Source organism: Metopolophium dirhodum, chromosome 4, assembly GCF_019925205.1.
Source record: "Metopolophium dirhodum isolate CAU chromosome 4, ASM1992520v1, whole genome shotgun sequence".
Lineage (NCBI taxonomy): Eukaryota > Metazoa > Arthropoda > Insecta > Hemiptera > Aphididae > Metopolophium > Metopolophium dirhodum.
Genome location: NC_083563.1, coordinates 11498302 through 11525100, shown reverse-complemented (window position 1 = coordinate 11525100; position 26799 = coordinate 11498302). Strand labels below are relative to the sequence as shown.

The window sequence follows — 26799 nt, the reverse complement described above, 5'->3', positions numbered from 1 at the left end:
GTATACAGCTTAGAAAATTCTTATAGAATAATATTGAATTATATTAGTTGAAATAAGGCTTCTCTTAAATTTCTTTTCCATTTCACAAAAAGCTGCCTTTAATAGTATAATATTGTTGAATTAAATGTATGTGAATGCGAATTTAATATTTCAAACATTGGGTACATGTAGCTTAAATTATATCATTGGTACCTATAAAATATAAATAGTATATTATGCTGTACATAATATAATATTATAATGTATATTGTATTGTTGTATTTATAGGGAGCATATTATGTTATTTTTGTTTGGAAATAAAAATACATAGATACGAGTAAACTATATTATAGTACATAAATAATAAGTTATTTATTTTATATTTAATGTTAGAATATCAATATCGTTAGTATGATATTACATAAGTTGATATTAATATGTTTAAATCAAGTTCAAACAATGTTAAATATGTAATTATAAGTAACTCCAGTCATGTATTATGCATTTTAACAACTGTAAAAAACCTGAAATAACAAAGTTAAAATATTATTACATAATAAAATACAAATATAATACTCATCCAATTTTTTATGTTATTTAGAAAATGAGCCATTTTATATAATCAATCAGGTGCCTACTGCTGGAAAAGCATTTAATTGTAATTCCGTTTCATATAATGCTTTTCTTTTTTTTAATATCTGTGAGATTATACGTAATTAATTATTAACACCGATGCTTGGTTGCTATAATAATATATTGATTAAGCATTGTATAAGAAATATGTAATATTATCGTGTTAAGTTAAAAATCATTATGTAGAGAGTTGTATATTATGATAATATTATGTAAGGCAGCCTTATACTCAGGCTGTACAAATTGTTGGCCACTGCAGCTGGACGAGAAAAAAATACGAAATAATTAGCAACCCTTGATTGCCTCATCATGCCTTTTTAGTTTTTTTTTAATGAGAGCTGTCCATTAGAGTAACATTTTTTTTTTCAAAAACTATATACAATTAAATACTAACCTGTTATACATGAGTATGTCTGGTTTCCACAGTCGGTTTGGATTGAGCCTGAGATCCTTGACACCACCATATTCGGAAATGTTCCACCTCATATTGTAATCCACCCATTCCTATAATAATAGAAAATAATTTGTTTTTTTTTTATGAATAGTTGATAACATTATAAACAACTGACTTTAACCTAACCCTAAATACGAAATGCTCAGATTCCTTAAAACTATTGATATATCTACAAACTATTCTGTCCAAAACCTAAAATTACTTGAGTTCCGTTGATCCCAGAGAGCTTTTATACCTACTATATTCTACTGGGATACTTCTAATGACAAAACCAGATTAAATCGAAGCTTTCACAGGTTGTTTCAGAACATAGAAATTAGTTTTCCGTATAACTTTTCTCAAAGGGGAAACCGTGAATTATGTTATGCGTATTGCTGTCACAACGATATTTTCTCATTTGAGATGAATATATTTTACTTTATGTTTTACAATATAGTTTTCTATGCAGAGTTTTTTTACAATATACTTAAAATATTATTTTATAAATGTATGTTATTTCAATACATAATTAGTAATGGTTATGACAGTTCTAAATCAAATTGGTATTGTAATAAAAATATTAAATTGTTAATATTTATTAGAACACAAATCGAACAAAAAGTTGTAATTATTTTTAAAGCTAGATTATGTCAAATATATTAATCTGATGAAGCTCTAACCCATTGCTTAGTGCCCACATATAATAATTTTTTTTTTTCAGAATTTACGTTCCATTAAATAAAGTATCAAATTTCCTTTATTTTTAATTGGGTTATATTTATTTTTACTTTAAAATATGTTGGTACCTATATAAATGTATCAGATAAGTTTTATTTAACGAAAAACAATATTAATTAGTTATTTTTATCGTATAGACGAGTGTTATATAAAATTTAATTATTTTATATTTGTATAAACCAACAGAGTAATATTTTAATAGAAATAATTAGTTATAATAATTAGCTTCTAACTTTTTGGAAAAGTGAAATTTACGTATTATACGTATTATTTCATAATCACTAATGTCAATAACACATTTCATTTCATTTCATTTCATTTACTTAATACTTAATTCACAATAATTATCACATTTTATTCGGTTATAACAAATATAATTTATATCATTCATATTGTATTATCAATAAAACTACCAGTTTTAAGTACGAAATGGGCAAAATGTAAGATCAGAGATAATTTAACAATATAGTAGGTAAGTATACAGTAGTATTATCTACTTAATATATTTTAATAATCAATATATTTAAAAAGTTGGAAGCTAAAGTATAAAAGTATAAAAGTGTGAAAATACGGGAGTATTACATTTTAGACGAGCCTCTTGGCCAAATATGTTTAGAGGTGTAAGAGAGTGTGTTTAGAAAGGTGACACTTTTCAAATTTTAAAACGATATATCATCAAGTTATAAAAACAAACTCGGAGCTTATGTGTTATGGGTTTTGACCTCATTTTCCTAGTTTTTGCATTTTTATCGACAAATAATGTGACTTATGTGCAATTTGTATTTAACCCAAAGTACTATTTCATACATTAGACTTTCGTTGGATTACGTATATGCTGAATAAAACTATTTGAGCCCCTTCACTAACCCAAATAATACGTTTTTCGAAAACAAACATGGTATTATCGTAGTACAAAATAAATAGTTTTCTCCTTAGAAGTGGGCTTAAAAGTTAAAACCATTAAAAAAAATTATTATGTCATGCAAAAAATTAAAAATAAATTTACCGTAAGTAAATAAATAGATAAATGAATAAAACAAATATAAATTTATCATAAACAAGTTTCACGGAAGTTTGATTTTTGATTACCTACTTGTAATACTATTTTCTAAATTGCAATCATACATGAATTATTTTTCCATAAATTAGGGTCGGTTGGTCGACATAAAGAATTTATTTCAATAGTTTTTTTTTCTCAATCGCACAACTGATTATGAACATTATATTATATTATGCTGATGATGTTGGTTGTTCTGTTTTATTCACTGGCATTTTCAATCTGAGATTGCATTGATCTCTATTACAGATCTAATTTCATAACCGATGGTGATTCGTGAGTGACGTGTACAACACGACAAATCATAAATAAACTGCGTAATCGTGCCACAATAGAAAAACATTAAACTGTAAACGCGAAAGATACTTAAAATTTAAGTAACTGATAACTATATTGTAAATATCTACAAAGCACAGAAAAAATTGCGCCACGAGAAACCTTCTCGTAATATGTCATGTGATCGAGTCTAAACGCTCAGTAAACAGTGTCTCGACATGTTTCCAATAACATGCTGATAGGTGTGTGTTTATACCTAATATTGTATTCACTGAGATTTGACAACCACGTGGTTCAGATTTTATGACGTCCGTAAACACCTTACTGTTTATAAACAAAACGGACCACGGTATTAAAAGACACTCTATCTTAATCCGATAAACAGTAAACACAATACCGATCAGAAATGAAACTAGATCACCGCACGGGTCTTATGCATGGTTTATCTCTATTTTCGATTTTTAAGGTCTTATCTATCTTTCATTACTAATCAGGCCTGAGATAGTATATTTCGTTGCAAAAGTCGACGGTCAAGTTTCGTGTTTTTTCCGTCCGATCGTATAAAACTGATAATTGCGCGGGGCCTATTATAGTTTGATCTATAATAAGTACTATTAATTATTATTCCATGAAAATGTTTTAAACACGAATGTATTAGAAAGTTTTATAATTAAACGATAAATAATAAAGTGTACGAAAAAAATAAATATAGCAATGCTATTATAGATAATATATTTCCTTTGCAAAGAAAATTCAGAAATCATAGATATTATATTTTGTGGCACCTACCTATAGTAGCATGCTACATTTTGTGGGTAACTAATCTTTGATTTAATTATATTATATAACCGTTAAATAAAATAATACATTATAACTTAACTATTATATGCGTAATATATGGTGATTTTTTTTTTGTCAAGCCATGATGTTGTTAAATGTTTTTTTGGTTTAATGTTTGTTTAACCTAAAGCTTATTTAAATTAGGTACATTCAAGTATGCATTATTTAAATTAAAATGTATAAATAAAATATTTATCTACCAAATAAACATTTAAAACTAATCAACTATCTTATTTTAAGCTTTTGTTTTTTTCTTTTCTCTCTTCATTTAAAATTATTAAAATAAATCTTAAATGTTTAGCTCAACCTATTTAGTTATAAGTATGTAAATAAATGTATTTCTTCGATTATCATTTATCTTTCTGTTAAACCTCACTGTGGCCAGATCTTAATAGATTGCTACAAATAGCAGTTGAAAAATATTAAAAATACATAGGCACTATTTTTTTTTATAAGTATTTAAAGTTCGAATTTTGATAACATTTATCAAATTTTAAATTTTAAAAATGATTTTGTAGTTCAAAATGTATAAAATGTTCTACTTTTATAGCTAAGGGTTGAAAACTTACAACAAGGTTCCACGTAAATACGCTATTTTGTAACCAAAAAATCTCAAAAATATAAAACACATTTTTTTATAGTTATTTACGTTGACATTTGGAGAAAATTTCATATTAAATAACCAAGAATAACGATTTTAGTTATTTTGTTGTATTTTTATAATAATAATAATTCAACTTAACGGCTACCGTATTAATAATAAGTAAAAACATTATAAATATAATATAAAATATCCACACTGACAAACCGTCACCGCTCAAAATCATTTTTCGTATAGAATGATATTATATCATTGAATTCAAATTTAATACCATCCATTATACAGTGTCCCACTTGTAACTGTACAGCAGTGCAACATCCACTTACCAACTTTATTTTATTTTGCGAATTTTCATTTTTCCCTTCTCAAAGTACCAAGTAAAACCAATTTGCCATCAGAAGTCAGAACCCACCCTCGAAGTTAAATATCGAAAAATCCTTTTTACTTTATGTATCGTATGTATATACAGAAACAAAAAAAAAACATAAATAGTTTTAAACTCAATACATTCATCGATTCGCTCAGAATATCAACTGTGAATCCTAAAATATCTGCACGAGAATAAATGTTTTTATTTATTTGTTTGTTTTTTTTAATAATAATAATTATGGCCGAATAAAATATACACAATGCCATGCCAACATAATTATTTTAATACATTTATCCGTAAATAAAGTCATTAACGTCGTATTATTAACGAAATATATTACCATTCTCGTATCGTATCTCGTGACGCATATTTTTGCAGAATATTGTATTATTATTTATCGCACTTTCACTTTTTCGTGTCATTACAGTTAGTAAAATCGGTTCGTATTATCTCAAGACAATCATACGAATAAATAATTCATTATATTACGCGGATTAATAATCAATTTTATTAACAGTACGTTTTTATTTCACAGTGAGCCTACAGCAACATTATAATGGCTGCAGTTGATTTGAAGGTTCAAAGACAGGAGAAGGGCAATAAAATTTCTGCACTAATAAAAATGTTTGAATGCAACCACGACGACTTGGCCCCAAAGCGTGGACAAAATAACATAATCGTGAGCGACTGTGGACGTTACGCACCGCGTGCAGACGTCACTGGGACGTGGACGCCGATTAAAGCTTGCGGGGATGGATGGCGGGGGAAGAAAAAAGTGGAAAATACCAGGAGGAAAATTATCCCCCGCCCAGGATTCGTAAAGGAACTGATCGCTAGGTTTAGAGGCGACCACTGACCGGTAAAAACTAAGCACAACCTCCGCGCCGGCGCTGTGCTCTCCGAACCTAGTGACCAGTTTTTTTTACCGGTCCTGGACGGCGTATTATTTTCCTTATGTGCTCCACCTTTTTTCTGCCCCCGCGATCCATCCTCTCAAGATTGGATCAACCTACAGTTGTCTTGTTCATCATAATAAATTGTTATTGTGTGTATTGTTTGTTTATAAATAAATATATTGTTCCTATAAATCTTGTGTCTCATTTTATTCAACTATTTGCGCCTCAGAGTTAACGATTCTAATCTTACTCGAATAATATATGAGATCAATATTGCTTCCAACAATACAATATTATGCAGTATAGTTTTTAATGATTTAGAAAAACCGGGAATTTATTTATTTTGTAAGTTCCGATTATATAGTACTGTCTACCAGAAACCAACTCTAATGTCGAAACATTTATCGACGTTTTTTTAAATTGATTCCTTTTCAAGTAGTTTAATTATATATTTTACATATTATAAATGAAAATCAAGTAGTTATTTATGATAATGGATTATAATAATAAAGTATAAATATTTATAAATATAAATATTATATTATATAATAATATAAACCTTAATATTATATTATTTAAGTACCTAAAATGTGCCGACTGAAAATCGTCTTAATGTTTTCATTGTAAATAAATAATATTATCATATATTAATATTATAATATGTAATATAGGTAATATGATAATAATATTAAAATTTATAAAATGTTTACCTACTTTGGTAGGATATTTTAGTAATATCAACGACAGCAGGATATTGGGGGTTGTTGATAATTCTACGAATTCCGCTGTTTAACTGGTAGCTTATGATTGCATAATATTATCGTGTTAAAGTTATGCACATTTGAGAGGACGCTACATAGACATTTGTTTTTTCTGTCTTACACAAGTGCGTAACATACCAAATTTACGCTCAGCAGGTCAAGTTTGGCTTATTTAGTTTAAAAATTAGAGTGAACATCTGTGTGTGTATGTGGATTTTTACGATAACAATTCAGTTTTCAATTCAATTCAGTTCAAGTGAGTTGTGAGCATTTTAAATGCATGATACTTTATACACGCAAAATTTGTCAAAAAATTGAATTATCCAAAAAACCCACACACAACCACAGATAATATTATACTTACCATAAAGTATCATTATGGGTCGATTCACTATAATTTTTAAACTATCGAAGCTAAACGTGATTTGCTGAGCGTAAATTTTCTATGTTATGCAATAGTAAGACGGAGACAACAAACGGCTGTGTAAAAATGTGCATCATTTTAACACGATAATATTATTATGATGCAATCATAAGCTACCAGTTAAACAGTTAAGCAGTTAAACAGTGGAATTCGTAGAATTATCAACAACCTCCGATATTCTGCTGTCGTTGATGTTACTAAAATATCCTACCAAAGTAAACATTTTATAAATTATAATATTATTATCATATTACCTATATTAGCGTCTTGTTATTTCTTAATGTATTTCAATAACACGGTTATGATTACACGGCGTTTCAGATAGGCAATTTAGGTACGCCACTATCATAGGTTCATTTCACAGTATTCCATTATGGTATGAAATATGAATATTATGATCTATTAAAATACATCAAAGTACGGTGTAAGTGAGTATATAAGTTAAAGCGAAATGAAATTATTAACAATACAAAGTATAATATAATATTTCTATAATGACTCAATGCAATTTTAGGTAATTAAAAATGGCTTAATAATTATGAATTATACTAGTATTATTATTTTGTGGAGAATAACTGTGTATATATATATTATATACATATATATATGCATGTATAAATAGTCTTGGATTATTTTAACCATATTTTTTCAAGCACCAACAATTTTTTATTTAAGGAGTAACAGAAAGGTATAAAAAGATTATTTATTTTTATTTATTAGCCATGTTTTCCATAGTATAAGTAGTACGTAATATATTATATTATAGAGTGATTTATAGTAATATAATATATTATGTCATGTTGTACGACTGAAAAGTATTATACAAATATGAGTAAAATAAAGGAGTTTTATACCGTTGTATAATTTATTCAACTCATACTATTTTTATTTAACAATAATACTAGCTCGTGGAGTTTATAAATTCATACTCAATTATTTTTGTTACACTATCACGATGTGTTAACCTTTTTAAATAGGAGAAACACTTGGTAATTGGATTATTTCTATAGTGAAGTTTCCTCCCTTGAATAAATCAGAAAATCACAGGTAACTATAAAGTATTTTATATTTATAACAAGTACAACATAGCTATATTATACAGTAGATGTAATATACAATTAAAATTAAGGTTAAGTTTTTCTCAACTCGTTTTAATTTTACTCTACTCGTATAGCGGCTGTCTTTTACATTTATTTTATATCGGGTTATAATATAAGTGAAAATATTTCAGGATTTTAACTTATACAAAATATATTATGTTTTCTTTAGAAAAAGTTCGATCGACTGCTTTCAGCCCTTTGATATTATATGTTATATATGGCATGTAATTGGGTACCTATATTATGTGAGTATTGTGTAAAAGTAGGAAATAAAAATCGAAATGTTTTGTTGTAGGTGAACTTTGCAAAAATAATCGACAGTGAAATCACATTCATATGCAATCGGAATGGATTTGTGCCAAAATGGGAGGATAATAATATCAGGAAGATGTTGTAAATGACTATTCTATACATGCAGTAAAGGTTACTCGGAGTGAGATAATTTAAATGTAGTAACAGTTTAGTATCGAAAGTTTAATATATTTTATATAAAGTATTGTACTCATGTCAGACTTCAAAAATATATATTATTTCAGTATTGACGTACATTTTTTAAAATTCAAATCACATCAGTATATTGTACAAAATGTGTACAACAAACATAAATTGATTAATAATCTACACGTATTTGTTGTATTGAGCTTTTAATGCCAGGGCTTGAAACCAAAAATATTTTTTTCAATTTCGATTTCGGTTTTGAATATCGGTATTTAATTTTTCCGATTTTGATTTCGATTTTGGATATCGGTATTGATTTTTTTCTATTTTGTTTTTGGTTGTGGTTGATGGTTTTAATATTCAAAATCGGTTTCAAGCCTGGCTTTTAATCTAAATAATCAAACTATCAATATTTCTTTATGCATATAATAACTAATAGATACTTAATAAAAGGGATCCAAATGAATAATCGTCCTAGAATAAAACATTACAGTACATAATTAATCATCATGATATGACTTATTAAGTTACGACCAACCAAATACTATATAGTAATATAATATTATAATCAATGCACAAATTGTTTTTATGTTTTAACGATAGGTAATAAAACAAATTATATAATATATCGTTAACGAATTAATGTTACATTGGTGGGAATCGCACGATTCCTAGCGAATGGACATGAGCACAAAATATTTGGTTCAATATTTATATCATTTGATGCCGGATATCGCACGAGTCTGTCACTTTATTGTGATTGTACATTTTCGACAACAGTTATTGAGTTACGCCTGTGGGACGCTGCCGTGCTGGTATAGGGACCGCCATATCGTTTGCATAATCCTCGACCTGGGTGCTTTTAAGGATTGGTCGGGCTGATAAATATAACACGAGATTGTGAAACCTAGGGGGAAGCCATAACTGTTCTTTGTGGAATACCAGATTGTATATTATTATATTATGAGGTTCGCAGAAGAGTTTTGATTAGACGTGAAGAGCTAAAGTGCATTCTCTTTGGTAGGATTTTGTTTTTAGTAACATGATTGAGGTTGGTTCAATTTTATTTTAAAAGATCTGCTGTCAGCAGTCGCTGTAACACGACTCCCCTAGACTCGTGAAATGTCTTTAAAATTAACCATGAAGTATTATATTTTTATTCTAACGCTGTCGCCATCTAGTCGTTCGTATTATTATCATAGTATAAAATAACAATTTCAAAGAAATATCTGCCGTCAAGCTTATACATATTGTTAAGTTGCAAGGAATATAGTAATACCTAATTAAAAATATTAAAACAGTAATAAGCACCTAATATCTAATGACATATAATTAAAATACGTAGGATAGGTAGGTATGCAACTATCTAATATTACACATCTAGTTTATTTTGTTTCTTTTGTGGATGCTCTTGAAGTTATATAAATTGAAAAATCTTTATTATACTTCTTAAAAGTTGCCGAAACTACTGAAGTTATCCAATATAATTATTAGGTTTTGAAATATTATAATTAAAAAAAAGTAATTACCAAAGCTGTTTGGGTAAACCACACTGAAAGATTTTTTTAAATATTTTATAAGCGTGTTAACATTTTTTTTTTTTTTTTTTTAATATAATTTTTTAGTTTATCTTACAGTTTTTATCTAACGTTATTCGCATAATTATAATATGCTAATATTGTCTTCATAAAATCCTAAATCAACGTATGTTTATTATGTTTTATTACTTTAAGATGAAATTTAATCACTAACCATATAGCCTAATCAGATTCATCAAGTAAGTATTAGATTATTAATTTAAAGTAAAAAAAAAAATTAAAACAAAACATAGACATATTGGAACATATTAACAACATGTGTCACGTTTGAATAAACTATTTTGTATTTATTACAAATTAATCGTTGATAAATATTGTTTATTTTTACCACCAATCTTCTCAACAAGAAACAACTCTCCTCGACGATTCGCCTAGTATTTAAGTAGCATTTTTAATTATTATTTGTGAATCGTTATACCTCTATGTTACCTATATATTATTTTATTTAATCTTGCTAATATAACCCTATGGCCACCACTGTTGCCACTAGTTTATCATAATTTATATATGAAAATTAAATTGTTTATTTTCTATTCATACTGATCATTTGAAGTTCGGCGGAATTTTAATTGGTTTTGATTAAATTATAGTATAAAATATTGAACTCTAGAAGAAAATATTATTACTGTACGATAAGCTAATATTTTAAATGAAACATATTACAGTACCTTTTTCCACACCTATGAGTAAATATATAAATCTACCTCTTAACTATAAATGTTTATCACTGTAGTTTTGTTAGTTAGTAATATAGGATTGGTTAATGTAATAATGCCATTAAATGTTATGTGCCGATCGCCTAATTACATTAATTTAATGGTTTAATTCAATTGTATCAAAAGAATAATTGGAAACAAAGTATAATTAGACTGGATAAGCGAAACGCTCCTATTTATATAATAATAATAATAATGCGAGTTGAAGAATCAGTATTTAAAGGCTATACAAAATTTACAAACGCAATTTGATTATTAATTTAAAATCAGGATAACAGGTTTAAGTAAAGCTTTGTTACCGTTTGTATATTATTTTTTGAACAGAGAGTTGAATCTATTGGTTTAACAGCAATGCGTTTTTTTATGGTATCACTTTTATGGGTAGCTGGAGTGCTTTAAAATCCTTAATAGACCCGAAATAGATTGGAAATTTGATACAAATGGTACTTTGAAGAGGTAATTTTTTAAAGTGTCTAGTCGTTTTCAAGAAAGTCACAAAAAACTATCAAAAAACAAACCACCTTAACAGTAAGGTTAGGTAGACCCAAGAAAAACTGGGTATGACGAAAACTTCTTGCATTATTTTCAAACTTTTCAACAACCTTCCAAGTCAAATTCGATTTTCATTGATTATTTTATTGTGATATTGTGTGTACGTTATTTAATACCCATACATATGAAAATCATGGAACATTTTTATTTAAACTTTAATCTGTTGATTTTACTTTAACATTTATATATCATTCAATCTAACCATCATTTGAATACAATTTTAGTTATATTATAATTATAATGACTACTGTACATTTTTGAATCATTTAAAAACGCTATAGTAAACATTTTAGAAATCCTATAATTTTCAAATCAAAAAATGCATATTTTATGTTATACAAAACGGGCTGTTTATTTATATTATTGCTTTTAAATATTTAATTATACTACAAAACTGCATTTAGTCAACATTAATGAAGCTTGACGAATGTATTTTGTCTGTGTGGTTAGATTAAGAATGAGGGCTTTATTGGTTTTATAATACCATTTATTATAGATATTTAAGCAGAAAAATAGTCAAACGGTTGTATAGATGTAATTTTTTAATTATCACATATTAAAATTGTTTAATATAATATTATAGTTCTATGAGAAGACAAATTTTAAATTCGTGTATTTCTTTTAATACTGAAAAAAATTAGAATAATTATTAATATCAGCCAGCATTTGTTCTTGACAAATGTTGAAAATGTTTGATTGATTCAACCAATAAGTATACAATTAATTTTTAATAAAACTATAGACTATACGAATATAATATCACATGTATTGGAACGGATATATACTATGTAATACGTTACACATACTTAAAATAATTCAGGTACTTACCATGTTTAACCAAGCATTTGTTATGACGATTTGATTTTTTTCATCCTAAAACAGTATAATGGTAATATAAACAATAGCATGATGTATATTATATAATATTATAAATTAAGACAAAAATCAGTAATCAAACAGTATTGGACAAAAGAAACGCGAGCTGGTAAAAATAGTGAATAATATTAACAAGTTCCATATAAAGCATTAAAAAAAATGTAATAAAACAGTAAGAACATATACTGTGCAATGACAAAGCAATAGTCATTTCACGCAGCTCTAAATGTCATAACAACAATAAGTGTTGAAATAATCAAATAAAAAAAATTGAAAATAAATTGTTGAGTTAAAAATAAATCGTATTTTTAATTTTGCAACTGAGTAATTCAAACACTGTCATAAGTCATAATGATAAGAATATGTATAGAAAAATATTCTTAAGAACGCGTATAATTCTTTTATAGTATTGTTATAACAATTGTTATTTTGATTCCCCTAGTATATCAGTCTATAAATTAAACGTATATTTTATGAATTTTGAATGAAAAAAGGATCGTTATTTTCTATCCGGTATACGCTTACTTATTTTTCACTTTATTTTTATAGACTACTAATTTATATTTTAATAATAAATGTTACCAACTCGTAGTTAACATATAATATATGTATAAGGAAATTGAATAGTTGAATTGCTACAATCAAAGAACGAGATAACATTCTGAATGTATTTCAAAATACATCTTTAATAATATGTTATACAGATTATTCAGCGTAGGCTCATATACCTACATATTTTTATTGTATTTTGATCGTTTTATTTTAAGAAATCCGAGCAAAGTATGAAAATGAAATTGTTTAGTCGTATTCATATTTTTGGTAGGTACCTACTACCTATGCTATGTTTACTGAGAAAGTCAGAACTGAAGTACATAAAATATCGTTGATAATAATATTATAGTTGTTGGTATTGTAATATTGAATTGTGTTGGAATCGATTTGAGATGAGTCATCTCGGATGACTTTACATTTTGTACGTCTACTCTGTTTGGATTTACTATGGGGTAAAATTGGGTGGTCGATGCGTATAAAGCCGGAGTATGATCTGTATAAGCTACCAGAGTAGTTTTTCTGGATAAGTTTATTTTTGGAGTGTCAAAGGTATAAATGTTATAAATAATAGGTGACAGATCACTGCCCCGAGGGACACTCACATTTATCTTGTGGTAGGAAAAAAAAAGAGTTGATGTTGGTATTTCACTAAAAAAAATCTATTTTCTGTGGAGGAGCTCTGCAGAATGAGGTAATAATAAGGAGAAGGTAGAAAAAAATTCAGCGTGAATAATAAACCAGACAATAAACGTCAGATGCGGATGTGAAATACGCTTTGACTCTGTAGATTTTTTACTCGACTGACAGTACTATATGGTATCAACATTAATTTTGAAATAAATATATTTGACATCCTATACTGATCAAATGTAGCTACTAGCTTATTATTTCATTCAACGCTGTCAACAGTAATGTACTATAAATTATTATGATTGGCGGCTGCGGTTGCTTCTGTGAAGTGGTCGAGAAGTTGGGGATGTTATGGAGACGTGGTCGACAGATAGCTTTGGTCTGATAACTTTTCAATTTATTTATGGTGTCATCAGTTATTTTGTATCATATAGATAAATTCATAAATAATTAAGTGATATGATATTATATGAATTAAATCGTATTCGCGCTTCGACGGCTTATTATAGTATATCAGCTATAGTTGTAATTGTTAGTTACTGTTATTTTTTTGACCGTCTTGATTAGTTCAAAAAGTTACATTTTAATTTTTAGACAAACATTTTGTGAATACTGGTAAATAATTTTGTTATGAATTCTTAAGAATAGTACTGCGTTTGTGTGTTAAGTGTTAAAAAAAATGCACATTTTTTTTGTCAGTATTTCATGAATATTTATTATAATAAATTAATTTCCAAAACATTTGACTTTTATCTTTATATGGTTCTAGACTTCCATTAGGTACCAATTATTATGTATTATAATATGATATATCTATTATTTAAGAGGGCCAAAAGTAGAAAATGCATGAAACTTTTTACATTAATTGGGAAACCCCATGAAAAAAATCATTACGCAAATATTCACGCAAAATCAGTTTTCGACTAAATTGATTTTTTTTTTATATAATTCAAAAATTAATAACCGTAGAAACTTGAAATTTTCACCAAATATTTATAGGACTTTTTAGACATGATGTAATTTTCAAAATATTCTCAATTTATTGCGCTATTATATATGCATATAAAATGTTCGACATTACTCAGTTTTTTATTCGGTTTATGTTTTTATACATAGGTATGTCAAAAAACTTGGGAATTGAGTGCATCGTTACTCGTTGGTTGTTATTACAAAATATCCCAAATGCATAGGTTCAATATTTTTAACATGAATAATATGCTTTTGGGCTCGATACACGATAAAATGTTTCTGGACTGATTTTTTGTATGGTTTTCGTTGTAGTAATACTTATTAACAAACACATATTTATGGTTCATAGATTTTCCTTGTTGAGGAAAAATAGTGAGTAAGCGTGCTATGGTTTATTTTATAAGCGTTTGAAGTTAAAATGTAGTCGAAATTGGGAAAATATATAATTATTTTTTTGGTACCTAAAATTTTTGTCCTGTATGTACCTATACCGTTTTCAGTTATTTTGTTGTAATTTAAAAACTGTTAAACGCGGGGACTTATACCTAACCTTTCGCCATTATGGCGTTACATATAAGTAAAATATAACTATTATCTAAGAAATTATTATATAAGAAATTTTATTTTCAAAATATTTTGACTAATTTTAAGTTATTATACCCACGAACCTATTTATACCGTTCTATTGCACGTCGGATTTGACTTTTTTAACATCAATAGTTATGAGATATCTAATAATACTATTATTGTATAATGTTATATTCGATTATTTTGGTAAAAATTAGTTACCATACTACTAGCAATGTATGCTTTGAGCAATTAATATATTATAAAATATGCTTAGATATAGAGGCTGACATCACTCCTAAGAACCATTTTTCGTATAGGTACAGGGTTTTATCAATGAATTAAATTACAGACATCCATTACGGAGTGACCAACTCAATGACGAGATGTACACTAAACTTACTATACAGCATATAGTGCTTTTTATCATGTGAATAAAGTTTGTATAATACATGACAGCTGTTATAAGTCTACGATCTTAGTAATATATTATATTATTATAATTAGGATTTGTAACTCACACGTCATTATTAGGAATTAATTCTAATGTTTAATAATAAATTAATCACATATTGTGGTTCATTAATACAAAATTATATGATTTTTGTTTAGCATGCTTTCAAACTGAGTCTTAGGTTGGCTGAGATATAAATAAATAATACAATGTCAAAAGTGTTGGTCGATCGATCGTAATTTGTTAGTCTGAAAACCTGACTCCAGTCTTGATATAGTCTTCATGCACATTTATGTTTCCGTTTCGCTTTGAATACAACACCTTTATCCTAAGCCGTCAAAGTCGAAATTTATTGTAATATTGCTTATACAATTTGCATTGTGTTAAACCTTGTCAACCGATGCTATTGATCTCGGATAGGCGACCACTAGGGATTTTTAGTAACGTGATCAGTCCTTTTCAAACCTTAGTTAGGAAACTTGTCCTAGACAGCGCCACAGACGATAAGGTTTGTAAATTATTATTAAAATATATAACTTAAATATTTAAAGAATAAATTCATTAAGAATTTAATATGAGGTCACGTCTTTGGTCATCATTTATTTATTAATCATTATGGTTTCCATGCAAATACATTAAAAGTAAATATTCAATGTTTTTTAATTACAACGAGTAAATAATAAATATTTTTCTTTTCTTTTATATTTACACTTAGAAATTGGTATTCTATTTTCAAAGTTGGAGTACTGAGACATTCTTACGTCGATGTACGAACCGATAAACTATTACTGATTTATTTTTATGGTATCGCAATATTTTTTTACAAGTTCGCTTAATATTCTTAATCTTAAATATAATGTATGTATTACTATTTTCTCGAATTTTTTTTATATCCGTGTATAGTTTAAAACAACATATTCGATATTCATGCCAAAATACAGTGTTTCTTTTAAATAATAAGTTTCGAAATTTACTCTTCTTTCAACGCGTGTTGTTTTACAGTACTGTATCACTTTTGTAGTATTATTAAAAAGTTACGATATATGCATTTCAAGCTTTTATTTTTGTAGTTAAACCACACTTAAATTTTAATCTTTAAATAGCGATCCATTTTTTTATATTTGAAAACTATCTATTAACATTTTTCTAAAAATATTGTATTTCAAAAATTATAAAATTAAAAATATAGGTTGCCATTTAAAAATCAATAGTCATTAATGGATTTACTAACAAACATAAAGTAAGACAATTGGGTGACTACGAGACTGTAGAATCGATATGTTTTATATTTTTAACCAAATAAATTTCAAAAACAAAATAATAATTTTTCAGAAAAGAGTATTCCTGTTAAAAAAATTACCTACACTATGATTTTATGTTCACTCGTTAGTCGTTATATCATACATATATTATAGATATTAATATTTCATAACGAGTGAATTCAATTGTATTTTCTACATAATCATAAATCATTATTTAGGCAGTATAGTTAATATAATTATGATTTATATACGCTAAGCCGTTTCAAAGTAACTACAAATTGACGCCACTGTGCTATTTGCTTTTGTATCGAGTAAATTGCACTTAATACTATTGCCACACAATAACGTTTTATGATCGAATAAAGTGTATAGCCTAAGTATACGAACCACGTCTATTATCTGCTGTAGCGTGATGCCAAATGTAACTTCGAGTGGATCGGATTCGTTGGATACAGGTCTCTCCAGAGGGTTGTAATCTGTTAGGAGGTCATCCAAGAGTTGCCTCTCGAATTTACCTTGAACGCTTTCTGAAACACAATGAACACAAAAAACTTAAATAATGATCTCGATATCTGCACACATAATAATAATAATATGTGGATGTATCACGGATCCTTTCTCAAAAACATAGCCACAATACCGATGATTGTGACTTGCAATTTACGCATTTTTTCAACAATACTGGTTTGTACAAACTTAAAAATAAACAGTAGGGAGGTATACAATTATTTTGCATTGGAATCTACACTTAGGTACTATTGTTCAATAAAAACGGGTTGATGATCAAACATTATGGGTACAACTTTGCTTTCTTCAAACAAGTTTTTGCCATTTTGTATTCAATTTTTTATAAACTAGAATATAAATGTGGGCAAAAATGGTCAGTATATAATATTACCGTCGACGATAATATTTTAAATTAGTTACATTGTTGGTACTGATTTTCCTCGATAAATTAGTATTGTGATTGATTTCCACCTATAATAGTTGTAGGGAAACCATATTGTTAACCGCAGCTGACGTTATTGGACAACGAAAAATTCAGATTACAGGACAATTTTACCGGACAAGGTTTTTGAACATTCATTTTTTTTCCACACAATATAAAGTTATTATTTATTGTCCCGGAATAAATTTTTTCTTTTAATAAATTATACTTTTAATGTGTCCTCTCTGCCTAGCCCACTGAACTCTCTAGCAAAGTTGGCGTTTGGCGTTCCCTTTTCAAACCCTCTGTTGCCGCAGAAAATCCGGTAAAAGTCGTTGGTACGGCCCATAATTAAACTCCGTTCCTGCCGTAGAAATCTCGCGTAAGCTCGCCAGATGTCGTATGGACAACAATCAATAGTCGTACCCGTATTTTCTGGACCACTTTGAGATGATAAAGTTTCTCGCCTACCTCTCCATCCGTGCTTCTCAGGTCCTTTCTCTAGTTCTATTTAATTTTTTTATCTCTCATACGTTTTTCCTATTGCCGGTGAGTTATGACGCCGCTTACAACTTATAAACAATATATAATATAAATTTTTAGATATATAAAACCTGTATGCAAACTTATGTGCTCATAAAATGTGTTACAGTTTTGACAAGTTTTAAGTTTTTAAATTTAAAAGCAATCGCTACATTTTTTTTTTAAGTTCAAACAAAAGTTTTGGAAAATTAAAGATATCTATTGAAATATTCAGTAGGGAAAATGGTTTTTGTATATGTCTGGAGGCGATTTTATCATGGAAATGTTGAAGGCTGTTAAAACTAATGTGGATTTTTCGTTCATTCTAATAGTATCAATATGGTACTTAATTAATTTTTAAAATTGATTTTACTTTGAGATTTTTTAAGTTTTACTACTAACTATGTTATAGATGAATACGTTTACCTGTGCACTACAATAATGCATTATAATATTATTATTACTGATTTATATACCTACATTATCAGGTACAAAAAATTAGTTAAATTATAAACATTTTATCAAATTTATTATTATTTGTTAGATAACCTATAGTTTATGTTTAAACATATTGCAATACAATAAAATTGTAATTTTCCAATAAAGCTGAATTAAAAAGTTTAGTAAAACAAGAAATAGCTGGTTCTATAATTCCGAGTTCTGGCCAATAAATCAAGATATATTTCATTGAATGATTTTATAAAATAAAAACACATTATTATTATGTCAGTTCGTATTTTGTCGATAAAAAACTACATTATAACTTATTTCAACGACAAAAATGAATGCAAGCAAATTGGCACTAAAGCAAACTATTATGTTCACACTTCATATAATAAATTTTTTTTTAAAGTAAAAACTTTCAAGTGATATTTTCATGCTCTAATTCTTATATATGGACATATACCTATAGTTTAAAAATAAAATGAATATCATAGAATTATTTTAGGATAAATAAAGCATATAAACTTATTAGTATTTGAGTAATAACACAGAAAAATTACAAAAAATAAAAATAAAAACAATTAATCTGTCAAAACCATAATCATTGAGATGTATTTTTAAATGTACTTTCAACTTTTAAATTTTGAAGTGTATCAGAAATCATATTAAAATGTGATGCAAAGTAGTCCCTTGAAGTAATCTTTTTGAATTTAATTATAATATTGAAACTTTACAACATTTCTTTGGTGAAAGTTCCTCGATCAGTAATTTATACGTCCGACGTTTTTTTTGCATACAACACTGGCGAAGTCAAATTTGTTTCAGTTACAAAATTATAATTTTTTCTTATTGTTCCGTAACAAACTTTTTACATAATAAGAGAATAAATATGGGATATTAAGAAACTTGCAGGTATACCTAATTATAATTATAAAATATTTTTTATCAAAATATTTAAGTTATACCTACGTATTAGGTACCTATGTATTTTGGAATAGTAATAAAAACCATTCTAAATTCAATATAACGCGTAAATATCGGTTAATCTACACATTTATGCTTGTAAATGTAACAATGCCATTCGACTTCGCAGACTACGAAAAGTTGCAAAATAAATTGTCTGATAATGGTGTTTCGTGGCAACTTTATTTCCATGTTCATTTTAATGAAATATATATTACATTTCCGTACCATAAAAAAGGTTGGTCATGTTAGTTGAATTAAATTTAACAGCGAACCACGTACAATGTTTAATTCAATATTTAAATTTTTATCCAGAAACACGATGTTATTAATTCGTTAAATAGTTATAACAAAGCCGTTTATAAATCCGTATGATTGTTTATGAAATATAAATACGTTAAATAGTAATTTAAAGTAATTAATATTTAACGATAAAGTTATCGGTTTTTATATGGTTAATATACCGTGGAGTTTTTTTTTTAAATTTTCTAACGGGGATTACACGGTTTATACATTTTACAAGTGCGTGGGTGAGACCAATATGATAGTTTGCAATAAAACTATATATAAAAAAAAAACGTTTACGCTAAGTATTAAGATATTATTTAGTGAATAATCGATAATACCTATTTAAGAATATTAAGAAAAATTCACTATACATAAATGGCTATGCTCAAAAAATATTATATTCATTGTTTTATAAAGTTTTATTTCAACTATCTTATTTCTTGTCAGTTGCCAATTATTATTTTGATACTTATTTGGTTGATTGTAGACGATTGTTTTTTCAATTATATTTATATACATTTTATTTGAGTACAAGTTTATCGTGGAAATTAACGTTTAGAATAAATTTTGAATTTGGTATATCTACGCTGGACAAAGGTTGAAAAGTTGGTGCTTATCCCTTTGTTTACATAATAAATAAATAGTTTAGTCAGTTGATAATGGCACGCGATGACACAGATGTTTTAAGTAAGCCATTTCGTAATGAGATTATTTTCTATTTAAATAATTTAATATTTTTATTTTTTATTCGGTGGTTCTTATAATAATTTTTATTTAGCTAATTTGAATTTATCTTAGTAGTTATTTTGATATTGTAATGAGTTCTAAAATAAATATTTAGAAGCACATTGCCATATTAGCAGATTTGACTAAAGTCGGAGTAAAACTGTCCACAGTTTTTTTTTGTTGATATATTTTAATATGTTTCTAATTTAAGCCAATGCCAGTTTAAGAAAACTTTTGAAAAAATGGCATCGAAATGTGTTTGATAGGTACAATCGTTTTTTATACACCTATCTACGATAATTTATAATTAATTTGATTTTAAACTTTATCAGACACAAATATTGTATTCCTGCAAGTTAAGATATCTCTTCCACCTTAGACGAGTGTCTAACACCATTCTTTTTCACGTAATACAATATAACTATACTTATAATACAATTATAATATATTCGTTGAACATATACATTTTACTATCGATTACACTGAAATATGATTTACTGGGACAGATGGAAATGTTATAAATGTTTTATATTCCAAGTTGTAATCACTTATGCACCCATATTTTTTTATAGAGATGCATTAAGAAAATCGAGTTTAACTCTTGGATAAAATGTTTGAAACATTTTGATCATATTTTAAATAAAAATAATATTTGGTACATTAGGTACAACTTGTTAAAATTTCAAGTCTTAATTCTAAAAATAGCCCATTTTATAGAAAAAACCTCAATAAATTGTGAAGTCTATACAAAGCTATAAAAACATCGAGTCTATTTGAAAATGTAATGATGCTTAGAACGTAATAAAATAAATCTTCAGTTCTTGTTTCAAGTCTCTTCCCTCTATAACCATTATTTTCAGAATTATTACGAACTCACTACCAATTATATAAATAGTATTATACTATTAAGCATACAGTAAATTCAGCATTATCTTTTATAGTGTTATACTATTATTTATCTTTGATAAGAATTTAATTTTGAATTTGAGTCTAAAATTAATACATTACCGCTACAGTTTAATACACCAATCACAATTATTACGATTTTTTATGAAAGTACCTTTTTATTTATTAAATATCTTTTATTGTAGCTTATATAAATATAAATTTACTAGATTTTTTCAATACACACGACATTTCTACCATCCATTAAAATATAGATGATTTATTTATTTTTGAACGAGTTTATTTAAAACATAATTCATTTAGTTTATAATTGTGTTAATAAATTTAATTGGATTTCGATAAAGCTCCTTTGCAATAATAAATAAGCATTGAGCATTTCTTTTTTTTTTTTCAGAATAAAAATAATTATGTACCTACCTAAAAAACAAAAATATTAATAAAATTGATAAAAATATATTTGGTAACATACGACAAAAAAATGGTAGGTAGGTACATAAATTAGCTGAATATGAATGTAATATATCAAATGAATCACGTTATGTATAATATTATGTTTCATAATGAAATCTGCAACCTTCACAACTTTTATTTGCTAAATTATTTTTGGCCGCAAAATACCTGTGGTGTAACGTGAAATAATGATTAATTAATATTGGAATGAAGAGTTTATCTTTTAGACATATTAAATTACGAGGGCTTAATTACTCGTTTGACAAGTAATAAACCATGTACAAAAACACACATGCCTAATATCAGTGATGTGAAGTTTATTCAGGAATATATGTCATGCATACATTATGATTACAATTTATTATTATTATTATATCGCCCAAAACATAGTAAAACAGGTACGCAAAATGTATTATATGTCTACAAATTTTAACAACAGGCAACAAGATATTGGAAAAGAAACCAGAAGTAATTTATTAAATAATTACCTAGCTGCCTAATTATCTAGTTTGATCACTAATAAATTATGTATACCATTATACAGCAAAACTCCATAGAACATAACGAACTTCCATTTAACAAAATTATTCGTTAAACGAAATTCTCAATAATATGATTTTTTTTCATGCCCCATGATACTTCGTAATATGGAAGTTTCGCTTTATTAGTATAATAATATTAACAGTACATTAATAGATATTATATATTATAATTGTGGATACTGGACCGGTTTTAAAGTACCCAAACGCGCAAGAGTTTAATTAAAACCACAAAGAACTTTAATATTATTAATTATTAATTATTTCATAGGACTTATAATCCACTATTTTTAATTGTCAACGCGTAATAAATAATAATACGTCATATGCACGTACACAAAAATACACGCAATTTAGCAAATCGTTATCGTTACTTTAAAGTGTCAACTAAAGAAGTAAAGAGTATGACATTTGTCTTTAACACCTCGCTCGAAGGAAAGTCTTTAACGATATAATATGAAAAAAATAATGACGGTACTTTAAGAGGACAAAATGCGCCAGTATCCCCTACGGCTTTTCTAGAAGAAGAAAAATAAATATAAAAGTATCCACATAAACGTTGCTATACAGTCATCCAGGTGCGTAGGTATTGTAGGCAATTTTGTGTGGTGTAAAGAATTTTTCACAAGGAGAGATAAGTTAACGATCTCTGGCCACGCTGACGTTCAAGACAGAAGTTTAAAGCGCTCGGGTTTTAATGTTATTATATGGATATCTATATATATATAAAAAATAATAATAAGCGATATAAAAAAACAAAGTATTTCTTTTAAATATTAAAAACTGAAAGGCGAAAAAAGAAAAGTAATTAACTGTCGTATTTATTAAAAATGTACTCTCTAATTTTTAAATTTAATTAAAATGAAAGAAATACTTGAGAATGACAATGTCTCCACGACTCAACCACATAAAATGTAATAATAATAATAATAATAATAATAATAATAATAATAATAATAATAATAATAATAAAAACAACATAATCAAACTGAGTCGAAGATCATATATAATACTATTGTTTATTCGATTTATAATTTAAATTAAATCTAGACTATAAGTCAATATTATGATGACTTGATTTAAATATGTATTCAAGGTGCGTACAAGAATACACATTTATACTAAAATAATGATTGTATACAGAATATTATGTCTGTCTCTGTTTATCTTTGTCAACAAATGTTTCCTCGTTCATTTTTTGATACTATATTATGTCTATGAAGATTTTAATTAGTTTAGCCACGGTTATGTTTTAATCATTTATTTAACTTTTCGTTTACTCAAACTCAAAACAAAAAATTTTAAATGTTTCTTATTTAAGAAAATAAAAATATTTATTAATTTATATTAAATTAAAAAAGTTGTGCAAGTTTAATGAAGAAGTAGATGAAGAGTGGAGTAAGTTGGTGGGCAGTTATGATGACACCCTGTATAGGTACGTTTATAATTTTTATGACATTCTGTCACAAGAATAATATAAGAAAATAGTCATTAGTTTGTTTTAAAAAACGGGAATTATTTCTTTAATTATATTTGATTGAATAACTTAAGGTTATTATTCCCACTATCAAATATTGAATAAAAAATTTGTTTTTATTTAATTAAAGTTTAAATTCCACATGATATTTCAATATAATATGAGTAGTATTAAAAAAAAAAAACTTTAACTTGATGATACTACAAGGTTGAAAATACCTAAATATGGTAAACGTTGTTACGTTTACTAAAGCATGAAAACTCAGTTATTTTTACTTTTAATTAATGCAAAATGTTAAGTGAAAATATTCAAATTTAAAGCCATTGTATTTATTCAGTATTTTAACTAGGATTATAATTAGTTATTATAAGATAGAAAATGACACTTAATTTGTATAGAACTAATTACTTAAATTAATTATTTAAATTTAAAATGAACTGTTGTGCAAAGGTGCGGAAATGTGAAATTACCAAATTACGTGTTTCAGTTATATTTGCATACAATAATTGCTGTAGGTATACTCAGTTGTGGTACATAAATATACAGATTGAGTTCTAAATATTATTGATTATATATTTGCAGTAGGTTGGTAGGTATACCCACCGTTGTAGTTGTTATTCCACGTCAAATAGTAGGTACGATAACAAATGAAACAAATGTGTTAATCAAACTTTCGGCATTAGTATGAGAATGAAAATGAAAATGTGTCTAATTGTATAGAATAATATTCAGTTATGGCTTGTAAGTGAGTTTTAAATGTTTTAATGACAGTCCGTACCAAAGCGTAGTGCGGTAGAAGGTGTATACGCCTGTTAGACTTAGATCGTTAATATTTGAGTTTGTAATATTCAGTTTTGAGAACTACAAAATTGACAACACTCGAACGTCCTATTTGATTGAATATAACAGTATCAATACCAAATGTAAAAGTTTTTATCACAAGTTTTGTAAAAACGCTGTCTGCATTCATAAAATATAAAATCAATACACATGCTTTTTCCATAATATTTGTCTATGAACTTAATTTTTATACATTTAAAATAGTACTACTATCAGATTTGTGTTTTTTCTATATTTTAGTACCTATATTTTTTAAGAATTTATCATCAGTTATATGTAAATAAACTAATTCAGTGCTTGATAATATGTTTCGTGTCCAAACTATTTGTGAGGATAAAATAAAATTAGTAAGACATATTATATAGGTATATTATGAGCAGAAGGTATTTTATGTTTATGAGATAAATATCATTATATAACTATAAAAAAATTTTCATTTCATACAATAGATGAGTAGATAGGTACAGGTTCTATTTTAAATTATATTAATGTTTCTATTGTGGTCATCACTGTTACATTTATTTTTAAATTTTCAATTAAATAAGCTAGGATTTTTTTACAATTATATGATAACAACCAAATAGGTGTACATATTTTTTTTTATAAAATAATATAATAAAATAAATAATGCCGTTGAGTAGCTACGCAGTTCGTAAATTGACTGCATATCGAGTAATTTAAAAATTATTTAACGATTTATTTCAAGAAATTATTCATTATGAATTTTAATAAAAATAAAAAACAAATATTCATAACTTTATATCTAGTTACTTATTACAAATTAATAAATATTGAAGTTCAAGGAGATAATTATATAATGCCGAATGAAAATCTTTAATTTAAATTCTAATGCATTAATATAATTGGACATATTATATTATTATCAAATCGTATTATATGTTTTTATGTACATCAATATAGTTTGGTTATTGGTTTATATAAATTCTTAATAGGTATTATTAAAATAGAAATACCTATCCAAGTGTTTTTTTAGATTCTGAGTGGAGTGATGAGTTTATTGTTTTTTTAATTTTTTATTATTATTTTGATTTATGTTAGTCTCTTGTTTCTAAAAACATATTTATAGTAGAAAATTTGTTTCAATCTCGGGTGTGATTTCTGATAGATGAATGGATCTTGTTGTTTTTTGGCTATCAAAAGTAAAAAATTCCTCGTAATTTACTGAATAATCGGGAAAAAATTATGGGAAAACCGTTTTGGAAATTATTTTTAATTAATTCATAAAATATTTAATTTTTATACTAAGAGCTTGAAAATGGTATAAAATATTTTTAATAAGACATTTTTCTTATAGCAATTAAAAATGTAATAATAGCTAGTGTTATTATAATAAATATTATTGTGTCATTTTATTATAAAGCAGTATAATTTATTTTTTAAATCAGTTCAACCTATTGTAGTTATAATAGAAAAATAAACAATAATAGCATTAGAAATATATCTATGATAAAATATCGATATGCTAGGCTGATTGGTCACTATAAACACTCTAAATCGTTTTTCGCACGCAATGATTTAGTATCGAATTTACTAATAATATTATAATTAATATTATATAGGTTATTAGCAATATGAATATTATATGCATAGTAAAATATTCATAGAAATATACTATACAGCAGCGCAACATCTCCGTTTTTTTTTTTATTTTTAGTTCATCAACAACTAGTAAAATAATTCAAATCTAGCATTTTATTTTGTTTTTATCAGACCAGTAAGTACCTGACTCTACTATCAACATTTTAATTAGTTTTTTTTTCATTTTTACTCATGAGTCAAGCCGATCAACTATTAAACTAAAAAGTTTGGAGAAGCGGGATATTTCAAACAACTTTAGTTTTCATAGAATTTGAGAAGCTCTACAAAGTTTTTAATATATATAATAGGTATATATATTATTTTTGTGAAAATCATTAACGGTTTTGAATTTTAATAAATACCATCGATTATGTTGAAGTGGCACCTAGCTTTCA

The 26799-nt window shown here is 26.6% G+C and overlaps 1 protein-coding gene across 4 annotated transcripts in view; it reads right to left on the bottom strand.

Moving 5' to 3' along the window:
* LOC132943936 (acetylcholine receptor subunit alpha-type acr-16-like) overlaps positions 1 to 26799 on the bottom strand; it is a 228613-nt gene that overhangs the window by 40250 nt on the left and 161564 nt on the right. For all 4 annotated transcript variants that reach the window (XM_061013110.1, XM_061013109.1, XM_061013111.1 and 1 more), the window contains exons 2-4: positions 17110 to 17249; positions 12241 to 12285; positions 1007 to 1116 (exon numbers count right to left, since the gene is read on the bottom strand). In XM_061013110.1, coding sequence (XP_060869093.1) covers positions 1007 to 1116; positions 12241 to 12285; positions 17110 to 17249 — 295 coding nt within the window. The remainder of the gene's footprint in view (positions 1 to 1006; positions 1117 to 12240; positions 12286 to 17109; positions 17250 to 26799) is intronic.